Source organism: Mus musculus, chromosome 8 (genome assembly GCF_000001635.26).
Source record: "Mus musculus strain C57BL/6J chromosome 8, GRCm38.p6 C57BL/6J".
NCBI lineage: Eukaryota > Metazoa > Chordata > Mammalia > Rodentia > Muridae > Mus > Mus musculus.
This window is the reverse complement of record NC_000074.6, coordinates 84,210,942-84,237,288: the sequence shown is the minus strand read 5'-3', so window position 1 is coordinate 84,237,288 and position 26,347 is coordinate 84,210,942. Positions and strand designations below refer to the sequence as shown.

Below are 26,347 nucleotides of genomic sequence, written 5' to 3'. Positions count from 1 at the left end.
CAAGGCCAAGCCGTGGGGTTCCCTCATTTTGATTGGCTCATACCGCCCCGTGATGGACAGCGACTCTTCTTGCGACCTCTTATTGGATGGCACAGAAAAGACGGACGTGGAGATTGTCGAATGAACAGCGGCATCTTGGAGGCGGGTCTTTGAGGACAGCCAATAGAAAGGGAGAAATAGGGCGGTGGGGGCGGGGCCTCGTCTGAGGAGGCAGCGGCTGCTAAGACGGCTTCATTGTTGTGAAGAGTCTTAAAGGGGCCGCGTCGTCCGGCCGGCTCGGCCGGATGGAGCCCCCGGCGGCCAAGCGCAGCCGGGGCTGCCCCGCGGGGGACGAGCCCGGGACCGGGGCCCGTCGCAGTCGCCCCGAGCCGTTGTTGGACCTTAGCGCCAAGCGGGTGGCCGAGAGCTGGGCCTTCGAGCAGGTAAGGCCCCGGCCTGCCCCAGGCCTCACACCTCGCCCCCTCCCCAGCAGCCAGCCCCCCACACCGCCACCCCGGGCCCCGCACCCCGAGCCTCTCTGCCCGCGACCCTCCGGGTCTCTATTCTGACCTCTTTTCTTCCTCAAGAGACACACCAGCCCAGAGACCCACACTGCCCCACTCCTGCCGTAGGGTTTCCCTGTCCCACCCTCCAGGAAGAAGACCCCCGTCTCTGCAGGGCCTATACATGACACCCCTGTATCCCTTTGCTCCAGCCTCCAGAGCCCACCAGTCCTCTCCAGATCCCCGACTGTGGGACAAGAGGCAGGGTCACTGAGGGAAGGGCTCTGTGCCCCTCCTCCCCCCTTCCCCCTCCCTCCAGCTATTCCAGAGCCAAGATTGGGATACAGAGGCAGAGAGGCTCCTGGAACCCCTACTCTGTGACTTGTGGAGTGGTGTCCCGAGAAAAAATTCCCCTCTCTCTGTCTAAGGGTCCCCCAAGAAGATGGGAAGGGTCCGAGGCTCCTCTCAGTCCCATACAGCTGTCTTTCAGTCTGACTTTGAGTGTTCTTGGCCTCACAACTCTTCCTGAGTTAGGATGGATGGGTTTGGACTGACCGTGGACTGAGCAGGCTCTGATTCATGACCGGAAAATCCCTCCTTAGTCATCTGCCAACTGTCAGGAGCCGAATCACTGACTCCCCCTTCTCTCGTAGAAACCTTGGGTAGGGCCTCCGTGCTGTTCACCCTATGTGACATGCACAGAAGAACCGTAAAACTGTCTTCAGGACTCTCACAGATCTGCCTTGGCCCAGCCAGGTGCTAAGAGAACTCTGGGCAGGTTCTGGAGCCCTTGTGGAGTTGTTCTCACTTTGAGGAAACTGGGGCACAGAGACGTTGAGAAACTTGCCCAAGGTCACCCAGCCAGTCACTAGCCAACTCAGATTGGAACACAGCCTCGAATGCTGGCTCCATTCCTTGGAGTCTACAGGGGATGGCAGGTCAGCCCTTCCCTCCTAGAGAAGGGGCTTTTTTTTTTTTCCTCAGGGGAGGAACAGGGGAAGAAATACCCAGGGTGGAACTGATGTTGGGAGTCTGAACAATTTGGTTTAGGGATCCTGAAGAGCTGACTTCATCTCTGATGTAGTAATGCTGACCCCTTCAGGTTCTCAAGCTGTCATGCCAGCTTCCTCAGGCTCGTTCTGAGGCTGTGACACTGACCCAGTGCTATGGTTTCAGCATCTTGTGTCCCTGTGAAGATGCCATCTCCATAAGGGGCTGAGCAGAGGGAAGGCTAGGAACCCACGTCCTCGGTCTTTCTCACACGTGTATCTAACTTCTTCTTGTCCTGCACAAAGCCTGGGCTGAGGAGGGTTTTACCCCAGACCCCTGCGACCTGCCAGTAAGAGCTTCTAGAATGTTAACTATGAGCCAGGCACTGTTGTAAATAAATATGATTGTATTGGAACCTATTTTGTTCCTGGGAGTTTCATTGTATCATCCAAGCTGGTGTTGAACTAGTTGACACAAGTATAGCCTCCCAAGTTGTTGGGACTTCAAGGTGTACCACCATTCGTGGCTCACTTATATATATTTTATCTTCCCAATCTCCATAGGATGGTTGATTGTCACATTGCTATTTTATACTTGAGAAGACAGACTCAGAGAAGTCAGGTGCTGTTTATAAGCAGCAAGATTGTGCTGCTTATAAACAGCAAAGCCAGGATTCAATCCCAGGTTTCTAACCCACCAGCACTCCCCACAGGTGGAGGAAAGGTTCTCCCGGGTGCCGGAACCGGTTCAGAAGCGCATTGTGTTCTGGTCTTTTCCACGAAGTGAGCGGGAGATCTGTATGTACTCATCACTGGGCTACCAGCCCCCAGAAGGTGAGCAGGACACCCGGGTACCATTCACCCGTGGGCTGCACCTGCTACAGAGTGGGGCTGTGGATCGAGTGCTACAAGTAGGTGAGTGAGCCTTCCACCCTGGGGAGGCTTGGAGATGGGGGAGGCTGGAGGAGAGAGGTGGGCCAGGGACTGGGGAACTTCCAAGAACCTGCTCTAAGGCTCAGGTGAGATACCATGGCATTCTCCAGGTACAGCACTGGGAAGGCAGAGGCAGGAGATGGAGAGGCCAGCCTGAGCTTACATAGTAAGATCCTGTTTCAATGAGGCAGATAAAAAAGTACTAAAAAGTACTGAAGATAATGATATAGTAGACTTCAGAGACTAGAACATAGTGGAGGCTCAGCGAGAGGAAGGTGAACCAGAAAGTGGGGGTACAGAAGGCCCGGCATCAGCAAGAGGACCCAGGTAAGGGGAGAGGAGAGCAGTGGAGCTCATGCTGGATCCCAGACTGGCTCTTGCTGTAGGGATTGAGACATGGCTGATAATTCTAGAATGTGGGCTTTAGACTGGAGACGGGATTATGAACTGAAGGTGAAGAATGTCAGGCAGCTGAACTGATGAATGGAAAAAAATGTGGAGAAACGAGGAAGCAGGGTCCCAGGGAGGGCCAGAGGGTTGACCATAGGAAGAGCCAGTTCCTGCCCTCACACAGAGGGCATCTGCGAAGCAGTGGTGTACAAAGCCAAGGGGAAAATAATGTGAAGACTAGATGTGGTGGCACACAGTTATAACCTCAGTGCTTAGGAGGCTGGGACCAGAGAACTCAAGGTCATGATCAGCCTGGACTAAACAGTGAACCCTGCTCTGAAAACCAAAACAGTCTTAGTGTGGAGGCACATGCCTAAGGCAGAGGTAGATGGATCTCTGTGAGTTCCAGGCCAGCTAAGGCGTCATAGTGAGACCCTGTCTCGCAACAAACAGAATGATCCCAGGCCTCAGTAGCTAGACCCAGGGAGAAGCTGGGAGAGAGTGTGATGCTTAGGCAACCATGTCCTGGAAGAGACTGTGATCAAAGGCCACGTGCAGAACAGTAGAGTGACTATAGTGACAAAAATTTACTGTGTCTTTTATAAAGAACTAAAAGGAAGAAGTTAGAGGCTTCCAAACACAGAAGTAATCACTGTGAACAGAGCTGGAAAAGCCAGTCGCCTGTTCTGCTCGTCATGTGTTGTGTTGAGGAACCGTACTCCATGGATGTGGATGGCTCCTGTGTGCTGATGAGGAGAATGACTTAAGTTAAAAACGAAATAAACAAGTTGTCAGGCCATGAGGTGCGGGCTCAGACCTCAGGCAGCAGATCTGGGAGAGAGTGCAGACATCTGAGGTCAGCTCTCAGAGTTGCTGTCATACATCAGGGGGTCTCAGTGAGGCTGAAGAGCAAAAATTAGAGCTAGAGGAGAAAACAGACTCTGAACCCCAGGCAGTAAGCCCAGTAGTTCTGAAATAGAAGAAAAGAAAAAGACCAGAGAAGGCTGGATTTAGGAAATAGGGAGGAAGGTGAGGAAAGATCTTAGCATTGAGCATGGAAAAGGACCAGTAGTGATGGAGCCAGAACATGAGTCAGACTTTATCCTTCACCTTCCATGATAGCTGGTCAAGGCTCAGCCAGGGTAACCCTGCCTGGCAGCCTCTGTACCCCTTTTCCTGGGCATAACCTAGCCACAGGCCCCATGGGCACCCCTGGTATGAGGAAGCCATGCCTTGCATGACGCATGTTGCATCAGGCTGCCCAACCAGTCGGATGAGCCTGACAGACACCCAGGACTGCCCAGGGCTTGCTCCATCATCCCCTTGCCCTCAAGTGCCACAGGCCCTTGGCATGTTCTTAGGAAGTTCAGAGCTTCTGAAGCTGTTGTAACCATAGCAACCCAAGGGCTGGGGAAAGCATTTCAAACATTGTATCTATGTTGATAATACTATTTATTGATCATTAGAATAAGGACAGAGCAGCAAGGGAGATGGCTCATTTGTTAAAGTGCCTGCTGTCCAAGTGTGAGGACCTAAGTTCAGTTGCTCAGCATCCATGTACAGTGTTAGATGTCTGTAACACACCACTGAGAGTGGGAGGACCTTTGTGGCTAGCTGGTTAGCCTAGCCAAGGACTAGCTTCATGTTTAAGGAAAAAAACCTGTCTCAGAGAATAAGGTGGAGGCCCAGGGAAGTTGCTCACTGTGTTTCTGTTCAGATGGGAGGGTAGCCTGGGACTCAGAAGCCCAGGAACCATAAAGCTCTAAGGGGAAAAGGTGTCCCAGCAGAAGGACATCCTCAGACATGGGGGCCCAGGAGCCACACAGCTCTGAGAGGAATGCTTCTTAGCAGAGGTGTTGCAGTTCCTGGAGACCAGGGTGGGGGGAGGGAGGGGTTCCCCCAGCTGAGCTGAGGAACTCAGGAGCCTCAGCCCTCCTCCACTTGTTTGCTTCTTCGCTTCTCTTCAGTAATTCTTTTCTTCTTGGTTTCTTCTGATGAGAGAGTCACACCAGGCAGAAAACCTCATGAAGGAGATTTCTTGTAGGATCCAGGTGTGGACAGATGAATCCAGGGATGGCTGCCCTCTGCTCCCAGGAGCAGACAGCAGGGAAATGAACAAAGGGCAGGGCTGTAGGATTTCTGAGGGGGTGGCACTTTTCAGGGCAGAAGTTTCCAGATTGAGGATTGGTGGTTTCAAGTCTAGCTTGGGGAGCTCAGGAATTGGTGGGGTTTCCTGTTCAGGCTTGGGTGGGTTCTCCTGCTCAAGGATTGGTGGGTTTGTGTGGGAAAATCAGGGATTAGTGGGGTTTCCTGCTCAGGGATTGGTGCCTTTTTTTCACCCCGTTTTCACTGCACCAGGCCAATGGGTTAGGGTGGGAAGTCCTTCCTGGCCACAGGCAGCTTTGTCTGAGGAGCCATCTCTGTGGAGCTGCTTAGGGAGGTTGGAGAGAAGATGTAGCCACCGTGGACAGCTCCTGCAGTGGTGTTTCAGGAAAGCCTTAGGCTAAGACAGGAAAGGTGTCCACCGTGGGCAGCTCTGGAGGGAGAGCTCCTGCCGAGGGGGAAAGGAGGTGCATCACCGTGGACAGCTCCTGTGACCGATGGCTGCAGGCAGAGGAGCTGTGGGGCACTGCCATTTTAACAGGAGCCGCCATTTTGACAGCTCCTGTCAGGGGCACCTTACCCTGCCTGTAGGCTAGGACAGCTGCTGCTGTGATGACTTTTGCAGAGCACCACTTAGGGACTTTACTCACACCTTTAATACTTTAATCCTGGCACTCAGGAGGCAGAGACAGGCATCTCTGAGTTTGAAGCCAGCTTGGTCTAAATGGCCTGTTCCTGAACATGCAAGGGTACACAGAGAAACCCTGTGTCAAAAAACCAAAGGTAAATAAACAAGGTGAAGAACAATTGAGGCCATCCCCCCAAAAAGATCAGGTGGTTTTTTTTGTTTTTTCCAAGACAGGGTTTCTCTGTGTAGACCTGGCTGTCCTGGAACTCACTCTGTAGACCAGGCTGGCATCGAACTCAGAAATCCACCTGCCTCTGCCTCCCAAGTGCTGAGATTAAATGCATGCGCCAACACGTCCGGCCTAAGATCAGGAGTTTGGATTTAACTTTATCAAGCCATTCTAAACGCTTGTGACTAATTCACCTAGATATTAGAGTGGCATGTGGAGATCATCGTTGCTGTGTGTGCACAGATGGTGAAACTGAGGCATGAATAGATTAAGTGGTCCATACTGGGCTTCTCAGCAGAATTGTGCATCAAGGTCTTGCTGGGGTGATCCAGTCTCCTCGGTGTATGTTTTGTCTTAGGGTTCCACCTGAGTGGGAACATCAGAGAAGTGGGGGGCCCAGGGGCGATCCCGTCTCCTCAGTGTGTGTTTTTTCTTAGGGTTCCACCTGAGTGGGAATATTCGAGAAGTTGGGGGCCCAGGAGAGCCAGAGCATCTCTACCACGTCTCCATCAGCTTTGACCGCTGCAAGATCACATCTGTGAGCTGTGGCTGCGACAATCGGGACCTCTTCTACTGTGCCCACGTGGTGGCGCTGTCATTGTACCGCATCCGTCATGCTCGCCAGGTGGAGCTGCGGCTGCCCATCTCTGAGACTCTGTCACAAATGAACCGGGATCAGCTTCAGAAGTTTGTGCAGTATCTCATCAGTGCACACCACACTGAGGTGCTGCCTACCGCCCAACGTCTTGCTGACGAGATCCTCCTGCTGGGCTCTGAGATCAACCTGGTTCATGGTGAGCAGAGGGAGGGAGGGGCCATGATGCCCTGCTTTGGGGGTGTGACACACTGAGAGACAGACACATCCTAAGGTGCCTGAGCCCAGGGCACCTGGGCAGTTAGAAACAGGGAAGTTGTAACACTGGCCTGTCATCTCAGGACTGGGGAGGCTAAGGTGGATTGAAACATAGTGCCACCCTGTCTCATGTTCAGAGAGAGAGAGGGAGGGAGGGAGGGAGGGAGGAGAGAAAGAGCAGAGGGTTAGTCCCAGGGTGAGGTGTTTCAGAGTCCCAGGGTAAAGACTTAAAGATGAGAATCACTGAGTTATGAATGAGGTGTGCAGTCCAGGAGGTATTGGAAGGGAGGGGTCTGCTGCTGGTTTGTTTGGCTATAATGGTAGAAAGGTAACAGTAATGGATGGGAACTAACTCGGGTCATGGGATGCTGGGTGGATTCTAGGAGGTTATGATTCATCACCAGGGTGAACTGGTGCCGTGGAAGAGTATGGGGATAAGCAGATGGGTAGATCAGTACAGTGCAGTGAGGGGACTAAGCGTTGGAAGGGTGGCTGGGAAGAGATGGCTTGCATGGGACTCTGAAAGGCCAGTGGGTATCCAGGGATAGTGGCACACACCTTTAATCCCAGCACTCAGGAGGCTGAGGTGGATGGATCTCTGAGTTTGAGGCTAACCTGATCTACATAGTGAGTTCCAGGACAGCCAGAACTATAGAGTGAGACCCTTCCTTAAAAAAAAAAAAAAGCCAGGCAGTGGTTGCGCACATCTTTAATCCCAGCACTTGGGAGGCAGAGGCAGGCGGATTTTTGAGTTCGAGGCCAGCCTGGTCTACAGAGTGAGTTCCAGGACAGCCAGGGCTACAGAGAACCCTGCCTCGAAAAAACAAAAAATAGACAGACAGACAGACAGACCAGTAGGTATGCATGCTGGGGACTGGTAGGTAGTTGTTCTGGGAGGAGCATGGAGCAGTGATAGGTGTGATGGAGGCATGTTTGTGGACCAGAGTAGCTCAGGAGTGCACAACATGACTGATGGGTTGATAAATCCAAGGCGAAGTAGTTTGAGTGTCGAGACAAGTCCAGATGGTGGGCAGGTGGAGTCATAGGATGAGTGCATACATTGAAGGTGGGCTGGAGGCAAGACTGGTGAACCAGGCTGTGTACAGAATGTGGGTGTGGAGGAACTGGTATGGAGATGAGGAGATGGATAGAAACTGGCTTACTACGGATGGGCGGTGTCTGGTAAGATGATGGATGAGGAAATGGATGAGTGACTGATGTTTTGTGGAAGATGAATGGATACAAACAGTGTTTCCATAGTACCTGACTAAGTGAACGAAGGGGCTTGTAGTGTTTGGGACCAATGCCTGGATGGACAGATGTATTCATGGTAGAATATTAGGTGGATGGAAGAGAATGGTGGAGGGATGGATGGTTGGATAAATGAGTGTGTAGAGGACAAATGGATGGGTGGTGAGTTAATAGGTGGATTGCTGGTATGGTGGAATGGATTGTGGACTTTGGAGGAATGGACACAGCAAGAGTGGACACTCTACTCTTGTCCCCGCAGGTGCCCCAGATCCCACAGCGGGTGCAGGCACAGAAGATGCCAACTGTTGGCATCTGGATGAGGAGCAGATCCAAGAGCAGGTGAAACAGCTGCTGTCCAATGGTGGCCACTATGGGGCCAGCCAGCAGCTGCGCTCCATGTTCAGCAAGGTGCCAAGGCTGGGGCTGGGCAGAGTAGAGGGCCCGCCTGGTATGCACTTCTCTTTCTTACCACTTGTGTCTCTGCACAGGTGCGGGAGATGCTTCGAGCACGGGACTCCAATGGGGCACGCATGCTAATCCTCATGACTGAGCAGTTCCTGCAGGACCCTCGCCTGGCCCTGTGGCGGCAGCAAGGTGCTGGCATGACAGACAAGTGCCGGCAGCTGTGGGATGAGCTGGGTGAGGCTCCCATTCATGTTAGCATCTGTGCCCCAAATCTCTTCTCTACTTAGCATTATTAAGTATTTCCAACATGCCAGCCACCTACTGGGTGCTGGAACTCCCAGAGAGAACAAAACACAAAAGTCTGGCTCTCCTGGGATTAATATCCAGTAGGGAAGATCATGATTAATGTTATATGTTTTGGACTAGGGATATAACTCAGTGGTTGCAGGCTTGCATAGTATGCATGCTCCAGCAAATGTGGATGGATATGTTCATGGATGGGGAGTGGATGGGAGGATCCATGCTTGCATAGATGGTTAAGTGCTACATAGCTTTGTCCCATGGTGTCCCACATCCTCCAAGGCACAGACATCTGGGATGCCCAGGGACCTGACGTAAAACCAGCCAGTGTTACAGAGACTTTGTACATACCCTTTCTGTATAGTTTTGTCTTGTTTTGATTCAGGCTGACCTCAAGCTCACAGTGTTGCAAGGGATGACCCTGAGTTCCTGGTCTTTCTTCCCAAGTGCTGGAGGGCTCACTGGTCACCACCAGAGATGGCTGGATTGGTTGATCAATTGATTGATGCTGAAGATAGAACCCCAGGTTCTGCTAAGCATGTACTGCACCCTGAGCTGGGACTCACTTGGTCCTTGGTGTTCTCTCAGTTACCTCCAGCTAACTTAAAGTGCAAGATCAGGGCCACAGAGATAGTTGTCATCATATTGTTTGAAGAATAATAACAAGAAAAAGATGGCTGTTTCTATCCAGTAAAGACACCATTTTTTTGTTTTTTATTAAGTCCTTTCAATTCAATCCATGGTTGATAGAATCAGCAGATGTTGGATCCTCTAATGTGGGGCTGAGGACTTTAGGCTACGCCACAGCTCACAGTTTTACAAAACTAAATAGTGTCTTCAGCTTTGTTGGGCCCCACCAGTGTAGCAGAAAACCAACCAGACCTCTGTCACATTGGGTGTGGCACAGCCAATGGTTGGATGTTTGTGTGTCAGGAACAAGGCCTCAGGATTGTTCCCAGCACCAGTGTGTACACAGTTACAGAACACGTAGGGAAGTATCCCAGTAAGACATAGCTATGGACACTTTCTGGTTTTAGCCAGTCTTGCTCTGTATAGCTCAGGCTGGCTCAGTTCTGCTTAGCCTCCTGGGTGCTTGATTACAGGCATGTACAACCTGCAGCTACTCCTGTTTCTTTGAACTTTGTATCATTTGCACAAATCTCAAAATAATCTTTTTTCTTTTTAATATTTTCCTCACCATTAAAAAATGTGAAAATGTGGCAGAGCTAGTTGGAAATACCCATAATACAGTACCTTGGGGTCTGAGACAGGAAAGTGGTGAGTTCCAAGCTAGCCTGGGCTACAGAGCAAGACCCTGCCTCAGAAGAAGAGCAGAGATAATCTTAACTTGATAGTCACTTGAAGAGAGATCACAAGAGAGAAAGAAACGCCAAACTGTGGGTTGACTTTATTGTCTGTACAGTGTTTTGCCCATTGGCTGCTGTGCGCTGTGTTAGATAGTAAAAGGCAGCGTCGACAAGGAGAAAGAAACAATGCAAAAGCACACTAAGCTGAGCAGGCGTGAGTCCTGGCTTGCAGCTCACATGCAGTGTGACCTAGAACAAGTGGAGTTTCTCTGCCGTACTTCAGTTCCCCGACCTAAGTTATATTTACTTATATTGTATATATATGTGTGGCTGTACCATAGTGCACATGTGTAGGTCAAGGGGCAGCTTTGTGGAGCTCTCTCCTTATGTGTGGGGGTCCGAGGGACTGAACGTGGGTCATCAGTCTTGATGGCAAGCACTTTTACCCGCTGTGCCCTATCACTGGCCCTACTTTATTTCTTTACCCATGGATAGGACACATGCCCAGGCTGCAGCAGCTGCTTATCAGCCTGTGTTAATGATGTTGGCCTGGATACTGAGTGTCTGTCTGCTCTTCAGGGGCTTTGTGGGTCTGTGTCATTTTGAGCCCACACTGCAAACCAGATGAGCGGTCGGGATGGCTGCAGCTACTTGGCACATGGGACAAGCTAGATGTGTGCCCACTGGAAGAAGGCAACTATTCCTTGGACATCCCCAGCCTACAGCCTGCTCTAACCTCCAGGACAGGTAGGAAGGGGCCTATTCTGTTTCCAAAAACCATCACCACTTACTCTAGTTCAGCCTACTGTCACCGCACTGTGTCCCAGGAGAGAGATGAGAGGGCCATCCAGAGGGAGCAAGTGCCTGGGGCAGGAGTAACGATGGTGCTCACTAGGCCTCCCGATAGCAAAGGATCAGTGAGAAGATGGACTGGGAAAAGGACAGGAACCCAGCGTGAGGGGCCATGCTGTGAGTGTGGGTGCGGCAAGTAAAGAGGGATACGGAAGAAAGGCAGTAGAGAGGTCAGGAAGAAGCAAAGATGGAGGAGAGAAGGGAGAGCAAAGAGGAAAAGACATCCCACCTGTGTGGCAGCACCATGACAGATGCCAGCCCCTTTCCCCTTGAAGATTTGTTTCAAGAACTCAGATCCATTACCTGCCTAGGGTGGAACCTGGGGTTGGCACCTGGGGGGAGCAGCTGGCACAGTGTGACTGCCAGCACCATCATTACACACTGAGCATATCTCCTGCAGGCTCAGAGGATGAAGAAGAGGTGACAGCCGCCAGCCCCCGCAGGACAGTTTTCAGCCGAGCACTGCAGGCTGGAGAGTTGCACTGGAATGACAGCCACCTACAGAGGATCCTGGCCAGTGATTCCTGTGGCCCCACCCTCACTGGCAGTATGGGAAGTGACAAGCCAACCTTTGACCCTCAGGGCCACCCCATCTGGCTGGGCGAACCTTTCCCTACTGCCTGTGCACGGGTGGATACTTTGCGGGCCCATGGTTATCCCCACAAGGCTCTGCGGCTGGCGTGTGCCATAATCAACACCCTGCGCCTGCAGAGGCGACACCAGCTTGAGAGCTACAAGCAGCAGAAAAAAGGTAAGTGGGGACCCAAGAGCCCGAGGCACACGCCAGCCCCATGAGAGGTGTGGCTACTGCTGCCCCAGCTCCCACTCTCGGTATCGCAGGCAGAAAGGACTTTATCATTAAAAAAGCACTGTTTGTTGGATCTGAAGCACTGTGTAATGGGAGAACTCAGTGGGTCAGGTGCAGTTCTGTGGTAGAAGACTGTTACAATCAATGCCTGAAGACTTCGGTCTCCAGAAAAAGCAAGAGTGAGGGATCGGGTGAAACTGTTAGCATCCATGTGCAGTTCTCAAGCCTCCGTTTGCACCTTGCCGTGGCTACCCTACTTACAGGGCCATTGCCTCAGAACATTGATGGCATTCTTTCTGTTCATCCGCATGTTACGCAAGCAGGCTGGTTAATGTAGAGGCTTCCAGACCCTGGAATAGGCAGGTTTCTGCTACATGACCCCCGAGATATGCTTTGCAGGGTATAGAGAAGCTAGGAGATTGAACTGTTTGATACAGAATTTGCTCACTTTTAAACATGGGCAACAAGTTGAGCTGTGTTTCAAATACACAAATGTGGGCTAAGGGTTTGGTTTATTAGGTAGAGTGCTTGCCTAGCCTTCAGGAAGTGGAGGCCAGAGAGTCAGAACCTCAAGGTCGGAGGTCAAGGCCCACCTAGACCATGTGAGACCCTGTCTCGATGGATGGATAGATGGATGGATGGATGGATGGATGGATGGATGGATGGATGGATGGATGGATGGATGGAAACAGAGCTGGGGAAATGGCTTAGTAGGTAAAGTGCTGGTTGTCAAGCATGAGAATCTGAGGGTTTCTGAGTTTGTTACCCTGTTACCCACATAAAAGCTGGGCATGTCGCTGTCCCCTGGTGCTAGGAGTTGAAGACAGGCAGATCACAGGGCATTGCTGGCAGCAAGTCGGGCTCCAGAACTGAAGTTTCACCGAAGAGCCTCTGTCTCAAAAGATATAGGTGGCTGGAGGAGGAGCCCAACCCTGAGCTTTATCCTCAGTACATGCATGGGGCACGCACACTTGCATACATATACACCATGTGTACACAGATACATACACCAGTCACACTGAACAGAAGGAGAGAGGCTGTGACTAATCCGGGGACAGAAGGAAGGCCCTGGCTGAGGTCTTGGCAGATGCTGATGAAGTTGAAGAGTGTAAGGGAGGAACAGGCTCGAGTGGTGGAGTCAGAGGGAATCTCCAGGTACCTCAGGGGATAGCGCAGGCAGAGCTCAGGCAAGGTACATTGTTTCAAGGTCAGTGGAGGTCAGTGGACGGGCAGACCTTCAGAACATTCAGTTGTCCATCATTGAACTTTCATATTGCCCCCTCAAAGCCTTTGAGCTTGGCTGCAGAGATGGGGAGTAGGGTAGGACTAGGAAAAGAGAGCACTGCTTTGCATGTTGCAGGAAGATGAGGTGGCTCACAGGCTGGCACGTGGCATTGGGAGACTGCTGTGGGGATGGGAGGGGAGCCTCCAGAGCTTGGGTGGATAGGTGGGTAGAGCACACCTCTTCCCATCTGCAGAACTGCTCCAGAAAGGTGCTACTGGTGTCACAAGCACTGAAGGTTGGGTGGGCCATCCCCTGGATCCCATTGGCTGCCTCTGCAGGGCACTGCTGGAGGCCTGTCGCCTGGAGGAGGAGCCTCACTCTCTTTTCCCAGGTACCCACCCTGAAAACACTTGCAGGAGGGCCAGCACCCAACTCTGCTGGCCAGATACTGCCCTATCAAGGCCAGGAGCCATTGCTTGAAGTGAGGGGGCTAAGAGAGTTGGGACTCTCTCTGAACCTCTCTTCACTTCTGTCACCAAGCTTGGGGTCAAGGGGGGCTGGGGGGAGGGAGGTCTAGTCCTCAGCAGCCGTGGACGTGTTTTCCCCAGACTCAGCCCCAGAGAAGCGAAAGCTGGCCTACCAGCACGTGCTGGTGCCCGGGAGCCCTGGAGAGTCCTACTTGGCACTGGCACTGGAAGTGGCACTCCTGGGGCTAGGGCAGCAGCGGGCCCTGCCGGAGGGACTGTATGCCCAGGACAAAGTGGTGCGCAATGAAGAACAGCTACTGGCCCTGCTGGAGGAGGTGGAGCTGGACGAGCGGCTGGTGCAAGTGCTGCGAAAGCAGGCTGGGCTGCTGCTGGAAGGTGCGTCGGCTTCCCCGCACAGCCCTGCGGGTTAGGTATGAGGCCTTGACGCCTGGCCTCAAAGTACTACTCTGTGGTCTAAAGATGCTATGACTGGTCAACCACCACATTGTAAACCCCGCCCCATATCCTGGCCCCTCCCATGGCCTAGCCCTATTGGCTCTTTGCTAAGTGTTCTCCCCCTATTGACTAGAGCAGGTGCACCTCATCCTCCCTCACTAAACCCTGTTGCCTAGGGACCCCTCTTTTCTTCCGCGCCTCCACTTGCATTTGGAGCGCAGGGATAGTGCAGATGAACTCACCCTGTCTCTGTAGGAGGCCCTTTCAGCGGCTTTGGAGAAGTGATTTTCCGGGAGAGCGTACCCATGCACACCTGTGCCCGATACTTGTTCACTGCGCTGCTGCCCCACGACCCAGATCTGGCCTTCCGCCTGGCGCTCCGAGCCATGAGGTAAGGGTGGGAGAAGGAGTAAGCGGCTAGGAGTCCCACCTCCAAGCCGGGCCTCAGTCTAGTGAGTGAGGCCTCCCGCGGCTCATGAAGAAGGGTGTCATGAAGAAGGGTGTGTGTGTTACCGTTAAATGGAAATGTATAATACAGTAAACTTGAGAATGATTAACAGCTAGGGACCCCAAACAAGCTCAAAGTGTAGGCTTTTTCTCAGCCTACCTGAAGCTCAGTGGAGACTTTTGAGTAGCTGGTTTCATGCACTGAGGGTATGACTCAGCAGTATTACAGTTGCCTGGATGTCGGGGTCAGTGCCCAGCAGTGGCCATATGACACAGGTGTTTTTTCAGCAGTTATAGTTCTACTCATGTTTAAAATACATAGAGGTTAGTGGCAGCATTAAATCATTCAGCGACTGCGGCTGCCCTAAACAGACCAGATAGTGCTGGTGGTTGCAAAAGCAGAGCCGGGTGCTGACAGGACTCATGCAGATGGTGCTGCAGGGCGTAGGGAGAAGAGAACAGAAAGAGGAAGGACTTGGACAGAACGCTGCTGCAACTTCACATGAGGGCTTTGAGGGGACCTGGCAGGCAATTTTAAAACTAGTGGAGGGAGCAGAAGGGCTGTGTGGAGCTCCAGGCACTGGCCTGACCTGGCCTGGCCTGGCCTGCAGAACCTGGTTGGCTCCCCGAGAACACACTGGTTCCCAGAGCACTGCAGGAGTGAGGGTGTCCTTTTCCCTTTTATGGTAGGGTCTGTGAAGGAAATGTGGCTTCTGAGCTCTCCGTGGGCCTGTGGGTAGAGCCAGCTAGAGGAAGGGGCTAACACAGGGAGTGTATCTACTACCTACACACAACTCCTCCCACTCACAAACCAGCTGATTCCCAGGGCGTCTGAATGTCTGGTCTTCTCTGATGAGGGTTGTTTGAAGCAGAATGTCATGTAGCTTAGGCTGGCCACAAACTCTCTATATAGCCAAGGCTGACCTTGAACTCACGATTCTTCTGCCTGCACCTGGTATTGTAAACATGCAGCACCACGCTGCTAAATACATTTTCTTGCTCTGTCTTTTGTTTGTCTTTGTTTTTTTTTTGAGACAGGGTTTTCTCTGCATAGCCCTGGCTGTCCTGGAACTCACTTTGTAGACCAGGCAGGCCTCCAACTCAGAAATCCGCCTGCCTCTGCCTCCCAAGTGCTGGGATTAAAGGTGTGCGCCACCACTGCCCAGCCTTAAATACATTTTCTTGTCTTGTTTGTTTGTTGTTTTTTTGAGACCCAGTTTCTGTGTGTAGCCCTGGCTGACCTGGAACTTGCTCTGTAGACCAGGCTGCCCTTGAACTCTGAGACTCACCTGACTTTGCCTCCTAAGTGCTGGGATTAAAGGTGTGTGCCACCACTGCTAGGCTGAAATGCATTTTCTTAATAGTTGGGTGGGATGACACAGGTCTGTAATCCCAGCACATTGAGTCTAAGATCTCAAGTTTCAGAGCAGGTTGAGCTGAGTAACAAGACTGGATCTCAGAACTAGATAGGTGAGACATGATGAGAAAGAAAGAATGGTAGTGGGGAAACATGGGTAATTAGAGTCGGACGGTGACAGAGACATGGATGTGTATTTGACACCTATGATCTAGCTTTTCCAACTCTCACCCTACTCCATAGCAGAAACTCTAATAGTTAGCATCCCGTCTCCCCCTTTGAGAATGTCCCCATTGTTTTCCCTTTCTCTTTTTCAAGGTGACAGACTGTGCAGACTGGCCTGAGACTCTTTTTTTTTTTTCAAAGATTTATTTATTTATTATATGTAAGTACACTGTAGCTGTCTTCAGACACTCCAGAAGAGGGCGTCAGATCTTGTTACAGATGGTTGTGAACCACCATGTGGTTGCTGGGATTTGAACTCTGGACCTTCGGAAGAACAGTCGGGTGCTCTTACACACTGAGCCATCTCACCAGCCCGAGACTCTTTTTTTAAAGTAGTTTTTTTTTTCTTTTTCTTTTCTTAAAAGATTTATTTATTATTATACATAAGTACACTGTAGCTGACTTCAGACGCACCAGAAGAGGGCGTCAGATCTCATTACAGGTGGTTGTGAGCCACCATGTGATTGCTGGGATTTGAACTCAGGACCTTTGGAAGAGCAGTCAGTGCTCTAACCCACTGAGCCATCTCACCAGCCCAGTAGTTTCTTTTTTTAAGTAATTTATTTATTTTTACTTTATATGCATTGGTGTCTTGCCTGCATGTCTGTGTGAGGGTGTCAGAGGCTCTGAAGCTGGAGTTAGGCAGTTGTGAGCTGCCATGTGGGTGCTGGGAATTGAACCCAGGTTCTCTGGAAGAGCAGCAAGGACTTGAACTGCTGAGCCATCTCACAACCTTGTAGCCTTAGCCTCTGCAGTGCTGGTGGGGCAGGTGTGGGCCACCAGACCTGGCTTGTCATCTGCTCCAGCTCCTATTCATGACTGAAGAGCTGTGGTGTTTCTCCCTGTGCCTGTCTGATCCTAGTGAATGTTCCCACCATATAGTTGCACCTGCTGATATTTTATTCTTCCTATGCCTGAATAGTACTCCTTTGTATGTGGGTGTTACGTTTTCTGTAGCTGTTCATCATGTGTTCACACATGTGTTCACATGTGTTGACCGCCCCATTGTGGCCATTGTGAATTGTGGTACAGTATGCAGCAGGCACCCTCTTTAATATACTGATTTACTATGGACATGTGCCCAGCAGTGAGTTTGTTGGGTTGATCATATACGTGCGTGTGTGTGTGTGTGTGTGTGTGTGCGTGTGTGTGTGTGTGTGCGTGTGTGTATGGGGGTTGTTTCTGTTTGTAGTCGCCAAGGAACTTCAGAACTTCTGCTTTCTGTGACAGTTACACTAACTCACATGGCAACCATGCATAAGCTTCTGTTCTCTGTTGTTTGTTTTTGGAGCAGTGGCTCAAGTGCAGGGTGCTGTGCTTTATTAGGCACTGCTGTAATGCTGAGCTCAGACACTGCAGCTCGACGAGTTCCCCTTCCTCCCTACCCTTATCAGGATGTGTATCTTCTCTGTATGGTAGTAGCCAGTCAAATTCCAGCTCTTCTTTTGATAAGGTGCTGGGGATGGAACCCAGGGCCTTTGTCGTGCTGGAATCTACAGACTGAGCCTTGCCCCTTCCCCATCACCTTCCCTGGGAGATTCTCATGGGGGCAGCAGGCAGCAGTGGCAGCTCACTCAGTGTTTTCTTCTCCCCTGCTCCAGGCTGCCTGTGCTGGAGACAACATTCCCCGCTGGAGAATCTCACCCCAACCCACTGGACTCCATCATGAGTAACCGCTTCCCCCGGTGGTTCATCCTTGGCCACCTGGAGACCCGCCAGTGTGAGCTGGCCTCCACCATGCTGACGGCTGCCAAAGGTGAGGGCAGTGACAGCTATCCTTCTAGGGTCCTGCTGTCCCCTGACTCCCTCTTTTTCCTGCTTCCATTTCCTACCCACACTCATCCTTCACTTCTTTGCTGTTTTCGCTTTTAATTTTCTTTCTTCTTTAGGTTTCATTTCTCTTTTTGTGAACGGGTGTTTACCTGAATGTCTGTCTGTGCATCATGGAGCCATGGAGGCATCAAATCTCTTGGGTAGAGTTCCAGACAGTTGTGAGCTTTAACGTGGGTTCTAGACATGGCTAGGATCACACTCCAGTCCTCTGCAAGTGCAGCAGTGCCCATAACCACTGAGCTGTCTCTCCAGCTTGCTTCTAAGAAAGACATGGTCTCACATGAGTCCCAAGCTTGCCTGCAGTACACCATGCAGCCCACACTGCCCTTGACTCACGATCTTACCCCTTGGCCTCATGTTCTGCCACACCTGCTCTACTCTTACCAACTGTCTCCTCTGTACTACGGCTTGCACATGCTCTGTGAGGACCCAGTGCTGCCAGGTGGCAGGTAACAAAACTATCCCAAATCCCATGTTCTATGAAGAAGATGTATAGTCAACTAGCCAGGGCCTGGATTAGTAGTAGAGACCCTGCTTAGCACGTGTAAAGCCCTGAGCTCCCCCAGTACCACAGGAACACACAGATGGCCTGGGGGATGATGGCTCATTTGGTAAAGCACTTGCCACACCAGCATGAGAGAGGACTGGGGTTCAGTCCCCTGATTCCATAAAACAATGGGTATAAGGGTAGGTGCCCTGCCTTTAATTCCAGCACTTGGGAGGCAGATGCAGAAGAAGGCATATTTCAGTGAGTTTGAGGTCATCCTGGTCTACATAGTAAATCCCAAGCTGGCCAGAGCTCTGAAGTAAAATAAAAAAGGCTGGTATGGTAGCATACACTTGTTGCCCCAGCACTGGGAAAGTGAGACAGAGGACCCTCAGGGTCTGCTGGATGGCCAGCCTTGCCCTAAGGGAGATGGGTGGAAAGGCGGCTCAGTGGTTAGGAGCACTGTCTATTCCTATAGAGGACCAGAGTTCAATTTCTAGCACCTATGTGTTAGCTCACAACCATCTGTAACTCCAATTCTAGGAAACCCAACACATCCTTCTGGACTCTGCAGGCACCAGACAAAACACCCTTACATATAAAAATAAAATAATGTGTTCTTTTAAAAGGTGGGCGGTGCCTGAGGGATGACATTCAAGCTTGACTCTGGCCTCCCCATACATGTGTATACACATATCTATACTCACATGAACACACACATGTATACATTACATATTTACACTCACATGAACACACACATGTATACACACATATCTACACTCACATGAACACACACAAAGCCGGCAGACAGTAAACAAGGAGGAGATCACCATGCACAAAGAGAGGGTACTGGTGTCACGTGGGACACGGAACTGGTGTCACGTGGGACACGGAAGCAGGCAGCCTTGTCTTCTTTTCTGTGGTGCTGAGGGTGGGACCCAGGTCTTGTGTAAGCTAGGCCAGCACTCTGCCACTGAGCTGCACTCCCAGTTCCCTGCTGGAACTTAAACACACACCCATATGAGGGCAGAGCTATGCTTGGGCTGCAGTAACACAGTAACACAAGCTGGGCAGCTTAAGTGTGATTCTCATAGATTAAGAGGCCAAAGTCCAAGATTAAGGTGGCAAGAGGGTCGGTTGGCAGGAGGGCTCCCTTCTTGGTTTACACACGCTGTCCTCACTTAGTAGAGGTGGTGGGAGAGGGAAGGAAACAAAGTTCCCCTCCCAGGGCCTTGGCCTCTGACTTCATCTAACCCAGCAGGCCATCCCATCATGGGTTTCCAACATAAGAATTTGGAAGGAGAAGGGGGCACAGTTTAATCCACACTGCCTTTCAAGAACATTTGAGGCAGAAGGACATAGCCAAAGCTGAGGCCCTGAGGCTGCAACACAGCTGTGATATCTGAGGAATGAGATGATTGGCTGGGGTGGAGGTGCAGCTCAGAGTTCCTGCCTAGCCTCCTCCAGGGATGGGCTGGGAGTGGGACTTAGAGTGGGCTGCTAACCTAGAATGTGTGATGCCCCGGCTTCTGTTCCCAACACTGAAGTTAGGATAAGCAGAAGACTCGTGAGACTGGAGCATAGTGGGGGAGCATAGACTTGATGGAATTGGTGATGATTTGAGCAAAGCCAGCATGTAGAGCAGATGGTTAACACACACTAGGTCTATCCCCTAGCTGTACAAACAGGAAACAGCTAACACTTAGGGAGCCTCTTAAAGCTACCTCTTTGCAGAAGCATTGCTGAGTTCCCTGCCATACACAGGAGGTCCTGTGTGAGGATTGGTGTGAGGGGTCATTCGGCTTCTCTTTACTGCTGTTCCAACTGTGGCCTCTATTACTCCTTCTGCCCAGGAGATACCAAGTGGCTGCATGCGGTTCTGGGCTCCGTCCAGCAAAATATCCACTCCCCAGCCCTGCTCTTCAAGTTGGCACAGGATGCCTGCAAGACAGCCACTCCAGCCAGCGCACCGCCAGACACCGTGCTGCTGGGCATCGCGCTGGAGCTCGGCCTGCAGGTACCCCAGCTGACACATCAGGAGGGGGCGGGCCCTGCGGTGGTTGAGGGAGACCCTGCCCCTGGGGCAAAGTTATTATAGACCAAAGTTGAGGCGATAAGAGATCACTGTAGGTTTGATGCTCGTGAATGGGACCCATCTCCAGGACTGTGGTTGAAGCTGAGGAATGGGCCACACGAGGGGCTGAAAATGGTGGTAGAGTACTTGCTAACATGCACTAAGCCCTGGGTCCCAGCCTCAGCACCACCTAAGCCAGGTGTGCTCTAGCATTCAGGAGGTGTAGGCAGGAGTCAGAAATTCAGGGTCAACCTTGGCTACATAGAGACTTGGAAGCTAGCCTAAGCTATTTGAGACCCTGTCTCAAAAATAAGTAAACTCATTTAAAAAAAAAAAAAAAAAAAAACCAAGCTCAGATGCCAGGTGTGACTGCAGGGCTATAGTAGGTTGTGCTAGGTCCTCTATTCCATACCCAGTAGAAAAAAAAAATTTTTTTTGCCTCTTGGTGCCATTGGTTAAAATAAAAACCGTGAGGCTAGAGAGATGTCTCAACAGTTAAAGTGATTGCTCTTCCAAAAGACCCATGTTCAATTCCCAGTACCACATGGCAGTTCACAACAGGCTATAACTCCAGTATCAGGGGACCTGGTACCATTTCCCTGCCTCTGCTACTGCACAGATGCAGGAACAGACATAGACAGAGGCAGAACACTATGCACATCAAGTATAAGCAAAGTAAGGACCGTGAATGCAGCACACTCAGCCAGTAAGGAACGCCCCTGGGACTGGGACATAGAGTAAGGCTAGCGGGTGTGTGTGTGTGTGTGTGTGTGTGTGTGTGTGTGTGTGTGTGTTGCAGTTCAGGTGAAGGGCTTCCTGGGGTTGAGCCTTGTAAGCAAGAGCTATAGCTGAATATCACTTTCTGCAATGCAAAGTCTGAGGGCAGTCTTCATGCCGTCCATAGGTGAGCAGTCAAGGGCATAGATCTGTGGGGTCCTCGCAAGGCTAGCCGGGCATGGGGACTGAGGACAAGGCCTCAGACAGTTCTGGAGACAAAGTAAATACGTGCAAACAGCTTCACGTGGTGATGCACGCCTGCCACTGTAGTACTGGGAGGCTGAGCTCACAGCCAGTATGGGCTACAGACCCTGTCTCAGGAAAGACCAAGCCATGTGAGAGTGGTTGTCAAGACGACTCAGTCAGTACAGTGCTTGAAAGGAAAATTAGGTGCCCAGACCAAGGTTAAAAATATAATTAAAAAGCATTTGGGAGGCAGAGACAGGTGGATCTCTGGGTTGGAGGACAGCCAGGGCTACACAGAGAAACCCAGAAAAATATGAAGAATTAAAAGCTATCATTCCAGCAATGGGGAGTGGGGGTGGAGACAGACAAAGCCCTAGGGTTTGCTGATCCACCATTGCAGCCTAACAGGTAAGACCAAGATGGGCACTGGAGAGCTAGCTCACTGAGAGTACTTGTTGCTCTTGCAAAGGTCCCAAGTTCAGTTCCCACTACCCATGTCTGGCAGCTCTCTAGCACCTGTAACTCCAATTCTAAGGGGGTACAACTCCTCTGGCCTCCAAGGGCACCTGCATACACATGCACATACTCACATCCATATACACATGATTAAAAACCATTTTAGAGGAGAGGGGTTCAATGCAGGGTCTCTGTGTGTAGCCCTGGCTGTCCTGGAACTCACTTTATAGACCAGGCTGGCCTCGATCTCAGAAACTTCCCGGATTAAAGGCAGGATTAAAGGATTAAAGGCATGTGCCAAAACCAAAAAATTGTTAAAAAACAATGCTGTGGCTAGCTCCTGAGCAGTGCACCTATGGTTGCTGTCTGACCTCCGCATGCAGGCACACTGTAGACTTAAGGCACATACACACAACCAAAGAGACAACCTAGGACAACTTGCATTCCCAGACTTCATAACTCTAGGGATCAGTGAGGGGACAACAAGACTGGAGAGGAGAGACCAGTGTGGGGGCTCACAGAGGCAGATTCAGGGCTGGGCCTCAGGACAAGCAGACATGTAAGAGGTTTCTTTAGGGTGCAATTCACAGGGCAGGGGCTGAAGGTCGTGCACCTTGGGACTCGGGGAAGAATCTTCTGACTTGAGGTGTGGAGCTTTCCAGAATGGGAGGCAGGTTGGTTGGTTATAAGTATGACTTTAGTGAGGCCTTAGGTCCCAGCAGCACTGGTCAGTGTCACTGCAGAGAGCCCCAGCCATGTCACCTTCATTTTCACAGCACCACCGTGCAATAGATTCTCCTTTTGAAGATTTATTTGTGTGTGTGTGTGTGTGTGTGTGTGTGTGTGTGTGTGTGTGTGTGTGTGTGTGTGTGTGTGTGTGTGTGTGTTAGTATGCACAGGTACAAGCAGATAAGAAAGCCAGGAAAGAGGGTATCTCTTGGAGCTAGAGTTGGGACATGGGTGCTGGGAACTGAACTTAGTCCTTGGGAAGAGGACTTAAGCATTTGAAGCGCTGAGCCATCTCTCTAGCCCCTGATTTTGTTTTATAAGGACACTAAGGATCACCCAGGTTTCTGTGCTAGCATGGCAAGTTCTTTACTACCTGAGCCACCTTCACAGTTCTTTTTTTCCCTCCACTGTTTTTTCCAGGCAGGGTTTCTCTGTGTAGCCCTAGCTGTCCTGGAACTCACTCTGTTGACCAGGCTGGTCTCGAACTCAGATATCTGCTGGCATCTGCCTCCCAAGTGCTAAGACTAAAGTTGTTTGCCATCACTCCACATTTCATGTTTTAAGGATTTTATTTTTAATTTTGTGAGGGTGTGTACGTGTGTGAGACGACTTGGGCTGTGTGTGGATGTGTGCATACGTGTGTGGGTGCCCTCAGAGGCACTGGATACCCTGGAGCTGGAGTTAAAGGTGGTTATGAGCCGCCTACCATGGGTGCTGGGAACCAAACTCCCACCCTTTGCCTGAGCAGCAAGTGCTGTTAATCTTTCCCGGCACCTCCTCCTAGTCTGTGTTTTTATCTCTATTCCTTAGAGCCAGAAACTGAGGCCAGAGGTAGCTCACCCAGGCCTGCTGCATTAGCTCTGCCTCCAGCCTCCTAGGTCCTAAGCCATCAGCTGTAGCAGGACTCTGAGGACCTTCCTTTCCTTTCCCTCTAGGTGATGCGGATGACACTGAACACCATGACTTGGCGGCGCAGGGAGATGGTTCGCTGGCTGGTTAGCTGCGCCACGGAGATTGGTAAGTACCTGGAAGGGCCAGTGAGGAAATCAGACAGGCACCAGAAAAACTTGCCCTGCCTGGCATGCTATGCAGCCCTTTAACCCCAACACTCAGGAGGCAGAGGCAGGTGAACCTATAGGCTGAGGCCTGCCTGGCCTACAGAGTGTTCCTGAGCAGCTGAGGCTTCATAGTAAAACTCTGCCTCAAAGCAAACAGATAGAAACAAAAGAAAGCAGGCCCTTCCTTCCCTGTTACCAGCTCTAGGCCAGCCTGGGAGGGAGCATCAGGTGGGGTGATGGTCAGGCTGAGCTAGTTAGGAGTCCAGGGAGGCTACAGGGCATCCACTCAGTCCAACCACTCTTGCTCCTTTGAAAAGGGGGGAAATTTCCTATCCAGACAAGACAGTGCACCTGGAATCCGTGCACTGGGAGGCTGAGGAAGAAATGAGACCCTGTCTCAAGACTCTGGGCCAGAGCTATGGCTCGGAGCTAGACTCGTTGCTTAGCAGGGACTGACTTTCCCAGTGGCAGTAGAAAAGGAAGGCTGGGTGTAGTTCATTTGATAGAGTGCAGATCTGGCATGCACCAGGCCCTGTGTTCTCTCTGGACATGGTGGTACAAGACTAATCCCGGCACTTGGGAGGTTGAGGCATGAAGACCAGAAGTTGATCCTTAGCTACACAGCAAGTTTGAGGTAACCCTGGACTATGTGAAAGCTTGTCTGGTCTTTTTTTTTTTTAATTAATCAATTTTACATGTATGGGTGTTTTGCCTGCATGTATATCTGTGTGCCACATGTGTACTTGTGGAGGTCAGATGATCCCTTTGAGTTATGACTGGCTTAAGTCACCACGTGGGTGCTAGGAGTCAAACCCAAGGCCTCTGAAAGGGCAGCCAGTGCTCTTAACCACTAAGCATCTCCAGCCCCATGAGACCTTGTCTTTATAAACAAAAACAAACAAACAAACAAACAAAAACTAGTTGGGCGTGATGACCCACACTTGTTATCCTAGCTCTTGGGAGGCAAAGGTAGTTGGATCTCTGAGTTTGAGGCCAAGTGGGGCTGCAGAGTGAGATTAACTGCACCCCTTCACATACACCCCCCCCCAAAAAAAAAACAAAAAACAAAAAAACTGATGAAGCTGGGAGGATTCAGAGCCAATGGTTGTAGGGTGGGAAGGGAAAGGGCAGGGTCTGGCTGCACAGATACACACTCTGCCCTCTCCCCACACCCAGGCCCACCAGCGCTGATGAGCATCATGAAGAACTGGTACTCCTTGTTCACCCCAGTGGAGGCGGTCACCATAGTGGCAGTGACAGGCACCACGCATGCCACTTTGCTGCGACTGCAGCTAGATACAGCTGGGCGAGAGGAGCTCTGGGCTTGTGCCCGCACCTTGGCACTGCAGTGCGCCATGAAGGATCCCCAGAACTGCGCCTTGCCAGCCCTGACCCTGTGTGAGAAGAACCACGCGGCCTTTGAGGCTGCCTACCAGATTGTGCTGGACGCTGCAGCCGGTGGCCTCGGCCACGCCCACCTCTTCACGGTTGCACGGTATATGGAGCATCGAGGCCTGCCTCTGCGGGCCTACAAGCTGGCCACGCTAGCCTTGGCACAACTCAGCATTGCCTTCAACCAAGACAGCCACCCTGCAGTCAACGATGTGCTGTGGGCCTGCTCCCTCAGCCACTCGCTGGGGCGGCACGAATTGTCGGCCATTGTCCCTCTCATCATCCGAAGCATCCACTGTGCACCCATGCTCTCAGACATCCTGCGACGCTGGACACTCTCAGCACCCGGGCTGGGCCCACTGGGGGCCCGCAGGGCTACCAAACCACTAGGGACTGACAGGGCACCACTTTGTCAGCTTCTGGATGCCGCAGTAGCCGCGTACATAACCACCAGCCACTCTCGCCTCACCCACATTAGCCCACGCCACTATGGTGACTTCATTGAGTTCCTGGGCAAAGCTCGAGAGACCTTCCTTCTGGCACCAGACGGGCACCTCCAGTTCGCACAGTTCTTAGAAAACCTGAAACAGACGTACAAGGGAAAGAAGAAGTTGATGCTGTTGGTTCGGGAACGGTTTGGCTGAGGAACTGCAGAAAGCCGGGAGCATGGGTGTCCCAGGCCCACCTTCCTCAAACAGGAGGCCCATGGCTACTTGCAGTAAAGTTACAGAGGTGGGAGGCAGAGGGTGACATCATTCCAGGTGTGTGCCTAGGAGTGTGCAGACAAACGGGACATGCGATCTGAGGATCCGAAGCCATACTGCTAACTAGACCCTGCAGGGAGTATGTGCCTGGGCACCTCACACGGAAGAAGCAAGCTCTGGCTCTTCCAGACTCCCAGGGTCAGCTGGGACTTCCAGGAGAAGGGCTGGGCCAGAGTGAAGTTAGGCCTCCAACTCAGTGCAGCAGATGCTCCAGAGCCGGAGCTGGCCGGAGCCTAGGCACTTCACATCAGGGTAGTTACTTCCCACTGTGTTTCTCCCCTCTCCACAGCTCAGGGCTCCTGTCCCACTGCCCTGCGCCCCCAGCCCCAGCTTTCCAGCACAAATGCCTCACCCCACTGAAGGATATTAAGAGGTCTTGGGCCTCTGCCACATACCTCACCCCCAAATACCCTTGTCAAGCCAGGGCCTGTCTTCTCTTGGGCACCAAGGTCACAGGGTAGGCTGGGGACAGCTCTCTGCTGGCCAGACCCCACCACTAGTAACTGGATACACAACTCAGGAGTCAGGCTGCCCTCCAGCCTGTTGTGGGAGGCACAGGCAGACAGCCAGGGACCCCGTTCTGTCTTCCTCTTGCTCTGCACCTCCATTTGTTTCCCCACTCCCTTAGTTTCCCCATGTCTGCATCTCTCTCAAGTCCCAGCTGCTGACAGGCCTTCCTGTATCCCAGGCCTTGGCCCAGGGAGGAAGAGAAGGGAGAGCCTCCACCCCAGACGCACCTGTCTTCTCTCTTGTATATTAAGGAAAAAGTTGGCATCATTTTGTAACTTTTTTTCTTATTTATTGAACCCCATACTGTATTCTTTTCCTTTTTTTTTCCTTTTTTTTTAAAAAAAAGATTGAACACAACTTCTTTTTAACTTCAA

At 51.5% G+C, this 26,347-nt stretch overlaps 1 protein-coding gene across 1 annotated transcript; it reads left to right on the top strand.

Moving 5' to 3' along the window:
- Window positions 1–246: 246 nt before the first annotated feature.
- Zswim4 (zinc finger SWIM-type containing 4) lies at window positions 247–26,347 on the top strand. The gene is made up of 14 exons (NM_172503.3): window positions 247–422; window positions 2,185–2,386; window positions 6,192–6,548; window positions 8,118–8,266; window positions 8,347–8,497; window positions 10,450–10,617; window positions 11,123–11,473; window positions 13,009–13,146; window positions 13,364–13,618; window positions 13,934–14,069; window positions 17,309–17,463; window positions 19,881–20,044; window positions 23,185–23,266; window positions 24,484–26,347. The coding sequence occupies exons 1-14, from the start codon at window positions 285–287 to the stop codon at window positions 25,341–25,343; spliced, it is 3,306 nt and encodes a 1,101-aa protein (NP_766091.2). The 5' UTR covers window positions 247–284; the 3' UTR covers window positions 25,344–26,347.

Coding starts and splice junctions, on each gene's coding strand:
- Zswim4 (NM_172503.3), top strand. CDS start 285: ATGGAGCCCCCGGCGGCCAAGCGCAGCCGGGGCTGCCCCGCGGGGGAC. Junction 6,549..8,117: donor TGAGATCAACCTGGTTCATG/GTGAGCAGAGGG, acceptor TTGTCCCCGCAG/GTGCCCCAGATCCCACAGCG. Junction 11,474..13,008: donor CTACAAGCAGCAGAAAAAAG/GTAAGTGGGGAC, acceptor TCCCATCTGCAG/AACTGCTCCAGAAAGGTGCT.